Source organism: Acomys russatus, chromosome 15, assembly GCF_903995435.1.
Source record: "Acomys russatus chromosome 15, mAcoRus1.1, whole genome shotgun sequence".
NCBI lineage: Eukaryota > Metazoa > Chordata > Mammalia > Rodentia > Muridae > Acomys > Acomys russatus.
Window position 1 is genome coordinate 49627121 of NC_067151.1, and position 11402 is coordinate 49638522.

The 11402-nt window shown below is 37.9% G+C and overlaps 1 protein-coding gene across 1 annotated transcript in view; it reads left to right on the plus strand.

Annotated features, from left to right (window-relative positions):
• Positions 1–10294, plus strand: part of Serpini1 (serpin family I member 1) — a 30063-nt gene extending 19769 nt beyond the window's left edge. The window contains exons 6-8 of the mRNA XM_051157309.1: positions 6325–6411; positions 9381–9470; positions 9925–10294. Coding sequence (XP_051013266.1) covers positions 6325–6411; positions 9381–9470; positions 9925–10001 — 254 coding nt within the window. The 3' untranslated portion in view covers positions 10002–10294. The remainder of the gene's footprint in view (positions 1–6324; positions 6412–9380; positions 9471–9924) is intronic.
• The last annotated feature ends 1108 nt before the right edge of the window (positions 10295–11402 follow it).

Sequence of the window (11402 nt, forward strand, 5' to 3'; positions counted from 1 at the left end):
CTGGTGACACAGATGTCTATTTAAATTGCTTGTATTCAGAAACAGTGCCACAAAGGAAGTAGAGGCCAACACTTGCCTGATGGCCCCCTGCCAGCAGGATATGATTCTCAGATGCTCAGAGCCTTGGTGTCCTGGCCAATAAGTTGAATGGAGTGCTTGCTCAATAAGTATTTGCTCAGCTACTGAGTGGATGACTTAGTACTTTGCTCTGCTTTCTTCATAAGAGCTTGGTTTGCTGCCCAGCTCGTCTCTGGATAGCCTAGGATTTGCAGGCTTATTAATGTCTTATCCATTGTAAAATGTCTGGGCCTTGGCTGCCTAGAGCCAAACATTGAACAGCAGTGCCTGCAGTGACCAGAAAATCGGTCTGTTTGGGGTCCATGTGTAGACATTAAATACAAAACAATTTACAAAAGAAAGCAACATTTGTAGACAACAAATACAATACTTGACACATTAAGCATGGAAACCTAAATTCAATCCCTGGATGTACATTAAAATGCCAGACTTGTAAGGAGGTAGGGGTACAGGCAGTCCGTGGGGCTCTTTGGTTAGCTAGACTATACAAATTAGTGAGACCTCCACCACTGACAGAGCTTGTCTCATAAAAACAAGGTGTATGGCTCTTCAGGGCCGAAACCCAAGTTTGACCTTGGGAACCATGTGCACACATGTACATCCCTACAAACATATGTACTCACATGATCACATCTACATGTACAAACACACACACGCACACACACATACACACACACACACGCACACACTAATATCTATTTGCTTTGATGTACTTGCTGAGAGAAGAGCTAATTTTTTTTCTAGTCAATAAGAAAAAAAAAATCACTGCAAAAATTCTCCAGTACTCTTCGTATTCTAATTAAATACATTAAATATCTGAGTGCATGCTTAGTGCCTGGAAATGGACAGGATTTAGATGAGATGAATAGAGCTGGTGAGATGCCATCGCTTGTGGGTCATATGTCCTGATTGGCATATGATGTCACAGGACAAAGTAGAAGCACGTGTGTAAGAACCCATGAACTTCCCTCAGTCCCCACATGTCTTGATCCAGTTCTACAATTTGGTTGCTACCCACACGTGCTTGCTCTAGCCATTTTCAGTTAAATTTGATTTTAATGTGATTGTTTGAAGCTTATCCCAAGAGGGAGAAAAACTCTATTTTACTTAATTGGAAAGTGTTACTATGTTACCACAATTCCTTACTTGTCACATTTCTTCCTACATGTACATTTATCGTAATAGATTTTCTTCAGGTCAAGTGTCAGGAGATATTGTTCCATCTTCAGACACTGACCTAACCACTGGGAGGCGGTTAGTCATGCTATAGAAAGATGAACACCGGATTCAATCTTTGCTTTGCTGCCTTTGAAATAAAGACAGTAATGCTGGACCACTAGATCCCGTTAGCATTGCCTTTAAACTGCATCTAATTTTTTGAATCTTTTAAAGCATGTGACTTCCATGCTCTTTTCCGCTCTTACTGCTCCTTTCTTGGAACATTTACTTTGTATTAATATCAAATATTTTATTACAAAACTGAACCTTACAGGCATACTTGTGAGCAGAACTGTGACCATGGTGTCCACGCATTGTCACACAAAGCTGGCACACCCACAGTCTCATATTGTAAAAGAGCTAAGAGCTTTCATTAAACAATTACTGAACCCTGTGAAGCATGGTATGCTGGGTTTATACTAGAAAATAACATATCAGCAGAAATATTCCCTCTATTCATGAATTCACTTTTCAGACCCAGCTATATACCAGAAGCTAAGAGTGCTCAGATGAATGGTAGAGCCATTGCCTTAAGAGGGTGGCAGTCCAGGAGGAGACAGACATTAATGTGAATATAATATACTAGAAAAGTTTCATAGAACCAGTTTCTAGGTCCATGGGAAAAGAATGGTCAGATCTAATGTAAAGATACAGAAATCAAAGGGAAGCAAGAAAAGTCTCCTGGGGTAGCAGCTGAGCCTAGGAGTACAAAGGCTAAGGGAGGAACTGGGAAAACAAAACAGGGGTGAGGATGGAGCATTTTTAACTCAGATGACATGAACCACAGAGTGCAAGACAGAGAATGTGATGAGGGAGGTGCTGCCTGGTGGAGGTGCTCCGACATATGTAAATGTGAGATAACCCTGAAGGTGAGGCAAAAGGCAGAGGGGTAGAGGGGAGGGGGTGCTCTCAGCAGAGTCCTGGTAAATGTTGGTTTGCATTTGAATGTGATCATCCTGCCCAAAGCCTTTGTGTAAATAGTGCAGGCTGCTGAGCATTCTTTCCAGCACCTAGGTCTGACATAGTGTGACAGCCACTGCAGCCTAGTGAGCTTCATTTATACATGCTACCTGGTTTAACTTAAAATGTTTATTCCTAGATGACAGAAATAATAGAGAAATTGCGTTGTAATGATATATCAGGTAATATTTCAAATACACACATGGACCATATGCTATTTTACAATTCTCAGTCACATTAATTTCTTTATTTGGGGAAGGCATGCACACATCACAGCACATTTGAAAAAGTCAGAGAACAACTTGTGAGCCAATCCTCTCCTCCACCATGAGAGTCCTGGGGATTGAACTTGGGCCATCATACTGTGGGATCAAGCACTTTTACCAACTGACCAGTCTTGCCAACTCTAAATCTTTAAAAATTAACTTTTCATTTATCATTACTTGTGTGCATGTTTGTGTATGTGCATGTGCCATGATGTGCATGGCATATTGGCAAACAACTTTATGGAGCCATTTCTTCTCTTCCTCATTTATATGAATTCCAGGGAGTAAACTCAAGACTTCAGGCTTACATTGCAAATAGCGACCATCTGGGCAGTTCGGGTGGCTCTTGACTAACATTGAAATTAGGCTGAGCACAACTATCTCCTTAAACATTTATTCATTTATGGTTAGAAAAAAAAAAACAAGGAAAAATTCAGAAATGCTTCAGTGTAGCCATTTGAAATTTACAGTATGTCATCATTTGGAGCTAACAAGCAGAACTTCTTACTCCTATTTAACTGTAATATACTGTCTATTGATGAACCTTTCCCTATCCCTCCAACACTTGGACAGAGGCCATGTGTAAAGGGGTCATGTTTTTCTTATTTTCAGGTGTCTAATGCATATACTAGGACAGGTCTGAGAGCTGCAGGCAGTTTCGTCTGCCTGATGTGTTTCTGCTCATCAAGTGTCTTTGTAAATGCCCCTTTAGCTTAGTTAAGTGGCAATTAGCTGGTAAAGTAGGCATCCATTGCCTCAAGGAACTGGGTTCTATTGCTCTTGCATTCAGGCCCATAATTGTTTCTTGATTCATTACCTTTCATTAACTTACAGGATGAAAAACAAAAAGCATCCGAATTTGAGAATAGTTATCAGTTATATATTTCACAGCCTTTAGATCCATGTGTTTGTTTTACCAACTAAAGATACCTGATTAATAAAATGGTTTACATATCCCCTTTTGTTAAATAAAAACAAAAGAAGTCTTGGGATTTGAGCAAGCTAATTATGCTTCATATTTCTCATATTTTCATTTTATTTTTCTTTTAGTCATCAAATGTATTTTGTAAGAAAATATAATATATGAGATGGATTATTTAATATTGTGATAATTATTACAGATACCAAGTATAATCTAATTAATTCCTATTAGAAATATATTAACAGATGCCATTGTTGGTTACCATGGTGATCATTCAAAATAATCAGGTGCCATTTAACAGACATATCAAAAAGTTGGTGAATATTGTTTTCTATGTATAGAAGATAATTACGTGTTTTTGAAAACTTGAAAGAAAACGTGAAACAGGTTGAAGTACATGCATGTTTAGGTACACATCTATACAAGTGTATGCAAAGCTCAGAGGTCAACATCAGGTGTCTTCTCCAAATCTCTGCTTTAATTTTCTGAGACAGGGTGTCTCACTAACTGGGCTAGACTGGCTGGCCAGGAAGGCCCAATGGTCCTCCTGTTTCTGCCTTCCCACTGTATCTGCTTTTTCTTGTGGGTGCTTGGGATCTGAATTCATGTCTTTGTGGCTTTGTGGCAGGCAATTTACCAACCTATTCATCCACCCAGCCCATGGATTGTATCTTTTACAAGTGATGCTGGACATGAACAATGCAGATATTCATCTGAAATTTAGTATATATCTTCTAGAATTGAAGAAGAGGAAAGAATTGTATGGAGTAGAACACACTTGAGTAATCCTTTATCTTGCTGTCTGTGTTTCTCCTTTTCCAAAAGAAAGAACTTGGTTCTTTTATTTTCTTATTGGGGAACAGTTGTGAACTCAAAGCTGGAAGATATTTTATAGTGTGTGTGCTAGGTCATCCATAACAAGAAAGCATAGCCTGTGAGAACTTCCAGGCTGGTTTACAAATACCTAGTGGTCAGCCTTGAACAAGTAACAAGTTACTTTATACAAGTAACATTATACAGACTGAGCAGGCTGTATTTATGTATTTGGAATATATATATATATATATATATATATATATATATATATATATATATATATATTTATATATGACATATGTGTAATAAAAATTTTAATGGAGTGCATGGAGTAAAGGAAAGAAGAAAAATGATTTAGTTGTACTTTAATTTTAATTAAAATATTTTAAAAATTAGAAATTCATATTCTTACTTGTTCTATAGCTAAAAGTCCAAACTAAGAAAGTCAAAAGGATTTGGATTTTCTTTTCTTTCTTTATTTTTTCTATTTACCTATTTATTCTGCAGTTTCCCCTTCCTCCTCTCCTTTCAGCCTCTCCAGCCCCTGCCCTGTAATCCATACTCCCTTTAGAAAAAAGGATCAGCATTTTCTGAGTTCTCCTTCCTTGGCTTTTCGATTACAGCTTCTCTACTTATCTTCACATGTACAATATATGTTCCTCCAAAGACATAGGTCATATGTGTGCACATATGTGCATATATGTGTCCAAATATTATATATTTTATATGTGTGTTTATACATGGATACTTTCACATTTGTATAGAAGATGGATAGTTAAAAAAAGAAGATGGATAGTTAGCCGACCAGATAGAGAAGGTATATAGATAAATGATGGGAGAGAGAGAAAGAAAAGAGAGAGAGGACAGAGAGAGATAAAAGAAAGAAAGGTGATAAATTTGTTTTTAGATATTGGATCATATATTGTGGAGCTTTTGTAAATGAAAATTCTACAGAGCAGACACACAAGGAAGAGTCATAGTTGAGTCCAAAGCTGTCTGGTGACTAAATTCTTTCTTGCTTAGAAGAGATGTCTTTGTTCGAATACAACTTCTTCAGCTGATTGGATGAGGCCCACCCACACTGGGAAAGTAATCTGTTTTATTCAGAATCCACTGATTGAAATGGTAAATCTCATCGGAAAACATGATCACAGAACCATCCAGAGTGTTTGTCCAAGTTTCTGAGTACTAAATCTTGGGCACAAATGGACACATGAAAGGGAGCATTCCATCTCCGCTTTTCTCTATGGCTATCTCAGTTCAAATTCTTTTGGTTGAGTGGGAACTAGTCGTATTTAATGAGCACCCTCTACAGTGACGTCATTATAAGGCCTTGTTTTTCAATATGGTCACATGCTGAAGTCCTGGGAGCTAGGACCTGACTATGTGAATGTTCAGGGATCATAAATCTGCACCAAGTGGCATAAATTTCAAAGTAAGTAGAAACTCAATTCAGTGTGGAAAATGTTCTTCCTTTTACTAAAACATGTATTTGCTAATGCTCAGATAAGCCAGTAAACCAGACTAGAATGCCGTTTTATGTATTTTTCATTTTCACATTTCTACAGGCTAGAAATCAATTTTACTTTTCTTTGTTAATGCCATTGATATTATTATAAAATTTATTTGTTAGGTTTAAGAAAAGAATATTTTTATTTCTGGATCTTTACCAGTTTCTATTGTGTACTTTTAATTTCAACTTAGAGAGCAATGAGTAACATATTTTTATCATGAATTATAAAATCATTTGAGGTCACTATTAAAAACAGAGTTTCTGCTCCCCTACCTCCAGCAATAAAAGAAATAAACAATAGGGAAAAGAGAAATAAACACTGGGAATTGGCTGATAAAAAGAAAGGAGTAAATTCAGAATGGGGTAAATTATAAAATGGGGAAATTTAAAAAATTATACCATTGGTAGTTCTCCTGTGCCATAAGTAAAATCTGCCATGATTTTGTCTTTTCTCTCTGTGTTTTGGTTTCTCAAAGCTCTCAAACTCACTTACCCAAAGGGTCAAACGTGTCTCTGTGTATGGCACTAATGATCTTATTTCTTCTTTGCAGATAGGAAAGAGCTGTTCCTCTCCAAAGCTGTTCACAAGGCCTTCATCGAGGTTAACGAGGAAGGGTCGGAAGCAGCTGCAGCCTCGGGTACACACTAAGTCATTTTCTGAACGCTTCTTACTTCTTCCAAATTTATGTTTCTAAACAATTTTGGGTGGAAATAGAAATCCCTTTCAGAAAGGCCAACTATCCCAAGTCAGAAGTCAAGCAGATGTTAAAGCAGCCAGAATGTTCTCAATAGAAAATGAACTGGGTCATAGGTCCATGGCTAGCCTCCCACTGAGGCATCACACAGCGGCAGTTCTAAGAGAAGATACCCCTGCTGTGAAATTTGCACAAATATTTTGATATTCTACTGTGCATTCAAACATTTTTCTTCCTAGTTATTCTTGGAAGTTAGTTCTTAAGTTTTGTCTATAGAAAGTTGATTTTTAAAAATATCATACACAAAGTTGATAGATAGAAAAATCCTTTTAAGTACTTTTAAATAATAATAGTCATAAAAATACTTTTATTTGTTTTTGGCTTTTTGTTTGTTTGTTTGTTTTTGTTCTTTGAGATGGGGTTTCTCTGTGTAGCCGATGCTACCCTGGACTTTCCTCTGTAGATCAGGCTGGCCTTGAACTCAGGAATTTGCCTGCTTCTGCAATGAGTGCTGGAATTGAAGAGATGTGCCATCACCTCCTGGCTAAGAAAATAATTTTAAACAAGCAATTTTTAAATGGATCTGTATTCCATTTCCAGATTACAGTAATTAATAGTCCTCCATCATTTATGTGTTACACTTTGTATGTACATACATGAATGTGTGTGTTAGGGGGTGTTTGTAAGGCAGAGGTAGATATCAGGTGTTTTTCTCAATAATTTTCCATCTTATTTTCTTAAGACAATTTTTTTTTTCACTGAATCTAGAGCTTATGAATTCAGTTAGACTTGTTGGCCAACAAGCCTCTGAGAGCTTTCTACTTCCTCAGCACTGTAATTAAAATGCACCCCATCCTACCATGCCTAGCTTTTTCCATGGGTGCAGAGGATCAGAACACAGGGCAGGGACTTTACTGACTGAGCCTTCTTCCAGCCTCAGCCTTGATCACTAGGTGGTTGTGATTGCCCCTAGATAACCAAGAATGATTTATCATTGCTTTTCCTTCATTACTTCCATGAGTGTTGAACGGATAAAAAGCAAGTTTAATAAAGTTTTCTGTCAACCTGTAATATATTACCTTACTGGAATGTATTGTTTCTGGCCTCAGCAGTGATAACATTCTTAGGTTATCAAAAAAGATTAAAATCATCAGATAACTAAGCAGACTATAGCAGATAAGTAAGAATGGAATGTCCTGCCTTTCTTACTGCTGCATTTTCCTTTATCCTCGCATCCTGTTCATTTAGTGGAACTCTATAGAACCACAATGTACAACCTTGCTACAGGCAACAGAAATAACTTGAAAATATAAAAGACTGCCTTCACTTTGACAATTCTTTCTTCTTCACCGTAGTTGAAAAGGCAGTTTGATCAAAGCACAAATATTTGTCTTAGACTAAGGATAACATTTTTTTACAGCAGGAAGAGTAGTAAATTACCCTACTATTTTTTATGGTGTGGAGGGAAGAAATGACTTGTATATTTGTTGTAGTTGTTTTGTTTTCTTTAAAATACCAAGTATAAATGTTAAGACTTTTAAAACATTTATTTCTTCTTTTTCATTTATTTATTAATTTAATACAGTATTAATTTAATACAGTCTGATCCAAGCCCCCTCCCTCCTCTGCTTGAAGTCCCACCCACCTCATATCCACCTCCTTCCTCTCCCTCCACTGCCCTCTCTCCTTTTCCTTAGAGAAGGGGAGTGAGCCAAGGGGTATCAACCCAACCAGGCACCTCAAGGCAAGCACCCTCTCCCACTGGGCCTAAGGAGGCAGCCCAGCTAGGGGAAAGGATCCAATGACAGGTGGCAGAGTCAAAGACAACCACTACACCTATTGCTAGGCAACCCACATGTTGGCCATGGTGCACATCTGCTACCTATATGTAGGGGGTCTAGGTCCAGTCCACGCCTGCTTTTTGGTTGGTGATTTAGTCTCTGTGAGTCCCCATGGGCCCAGGTTTTCTTGTGGTGTCCTCGACCCCTCCAGCTTCCTCTATCCTTCCTTCCTACTCTTCCATAGAACTCCTTGAGGTCAGCCTACTGTTTGGCTGTGCATCTTTGCATCTGTTTCCATCACCTGCTGAATGAAGCTTCTCAGAAGACAGTTATGCTAGGTACTCATATGCAGTCATAGCAGGGTATCACTAATATTGACAGGGATTGCCTCCCTCCTATGGGGTGGGTCTTGAGTCAGGCCAATCATTGGTTGGCTATTCCCTCAATCTCTGCTCCATCTTTACTCCTCTACTTCGTGTACACAAGACAAATTTGGGGTCTAAGATTTTATGGGTGAGTTGGTGTCCCCCTCCCCCCATTGGAAAGAGCTATAGGAGGTGGCTCTTTTAGGCTCCTTAACCACTGCTGCTAGAAGTCTCAGCTAGGATCATCCCTATAGACTCCCGGGAGCCTTCCCTGTCCCAGAGATGCTTCCCCACCAATTTCTGTTCTCCCTCCTGGTCCTCATCATCTGCCCCCATACCCCCACTCTCTGCACACCTTATCCTCACAGCAGCTACATAGTGGCACACATCTTTAATCCCAGCACTTGAGAGAAAGAAGAAGGTGGATCTTTGAGTTCCAGGCCAGCCTGGTCTACAGAACACGTTCCAGGACAGACAAAACTACACAGAAAAACCCTGTCTTGAAAAACCAATAAACAAACAAAGAAGCAAATAGAAAAGGACCGTAGACACATGATGCTGAAAAAACAGAGAAATCTTCAAAACATGCATGCTGTGTGGTGACAGGAAGGAGACACAAAGGTTACATAGCATTTCTGTCTTAAAACTTCTGCTTTCTGTAGATTGTTGCCTTTTCATTAGTGGATAGACAAAGACTGTTTTTGACAAACTGTCGTGAATTTCTGCACATCCCTAGATATGTAATTACTTTCTCTCCACACCATAGGAATGATTGCAATTAGCAGGATGGCCGTGCTGTACCCTCAGGTTATTGTCGACCATCCATTTTTCTTTCTTATCAAGAACAGGAAAACTGGTGAGTGTGTTGTGTGAATACAACATTATTTCACAAGCCACAAAGAAGCTAAATTTTTCATTTAAATTTATTTATTTATTTACTTTACAGCCAGATCGCAGCCCGCTTATCTCCTCCTCTTCCCACTCTCCCTCCCTCTCCCCAATTATGCCACACCCCTAGTCCTCTGGGAAGGGGAGTCCTCCACCCACACCAACTGACCCCAATCTATCAAGTCTCATCGGGACTGCTGGAGACATGGCTCAGCCGTTAAAGGCTAGGTTCAGGCTCACAATCAAAAATACAAGCTGCCTATTTTCAAATGATATATATTTTTAAAATAACTTCCAATGTTCTTATTTTTAAAAAATCAAAATAGTGCACATTTTAATTTTTTTCAAACATCGATAACAGGAAGTTTGTATCTCATTGTTTTATTCTCTCTCCTCTCTTGTTCACTTCCAAACTAATGCAGGTACAATCTTATTCATGGGACGAGTCATGCACCCTGAAACAATGAACACAAGTGGACATGATTTTGAGGAACTTTAAATGATGATGTTTGAGCATAAAAAGAAAGCAGTAACAAAGCACATTATATTTGCACTTGGTATATATTTAGGATTTTTGTTTTGCAGTATTACTTAAGGAAATATTTAAATAGTACTGGATAGTAGTAATACACGTGACATATGAATCAGCCTGTCAAGAAATGTTAGCAGTATAAAGTAAATGGTCCTGTTGTGTTATTGTGTCTGTTATGCTCTTGTTTAAAAAATAAAAGTACGTATTGAATATGTGAACAACGTTTTTTCACTTTAGAGGTAGTTGTAGTATATACCACTATATTGATATTTGAAAACTGTGCTACTTCTTTAGTAGTTGTAGTAAAATGATCCCACAAGGCAAAATGTAGAAACTGTCATTTCTGAGTTTCTTCATAATCACGCAGAATCAACACCAAAGTGAGCAACACATGTATATAATAAGCAATAATGTGAAGTGGAGGCAAGTAAGCCTCAGGAATAGGATTTGTCATTTACTGTAGGGCTCCATGACAAAATTTTTAGGGGAAAAATGGGATATATAAAGCCCGATGATGTTAGTGACTTGTATGTATAATATTATACTTTTAAAATCATTAGAGTATACCTCTTATATTTATATTTTTGAAAGTTTGCCGTGAATTGGTATGCCAAACGACTAAGAAAAAGCTCAGACATCTCATTACCCATTCTCAATGGCCTCAAGAGGCCCCATGAAGGGGTTATCCTGCACCATTTACGTTTAAATGAATTTCTTGATGTTTACACAAAGATGAAGTCACCCAGTGGCACATTCCCTAGAATACACCCAAGACATCATATGGTGTAATGGATGTAATGACTTTACAGAAAATCATTGGTTTTCTATATGTCTGCATCATATGGAATAAATGCTTCTCAAAGTTAGTCTGTGATGTTGTCACCTGGTCACTTATTACAAATTTCAAGGTATCCAAGGTAGAGTGGGGATCATAGCTTTCTAACAGCTTCCAAATGCTGCTACAAGTGCTTTACCATGCAGTTTGCTATTTATCACCTGAGTAGCAAAATTCTACTTAATGTAAGCATCACATGTGTGATATTTATATACATAAATGGAAAAACTATCTCACTGAAAAGGATTAGAAGGAATCAGGGTGAGCACGGGATGAAATTTACACTAATAATACAATACCCTGTCAAGAATTGGTGTGAGGCCAAAGTTTTTCTAGTACATTCTATAGATAAATGTGTGAGATATTTCTGTGTATTGCAATACTTGAAATACAGTGTTTAAAAATATGGAGACATTTATAGGCAATACCCAGGAAAGAATTTATGAATATCCAAGGACACAGTACTTAACATTGAATTTTTTTACAGCTTATATGTTCAGAAGACTTGCAGTTTATTCATAAATCACATTACT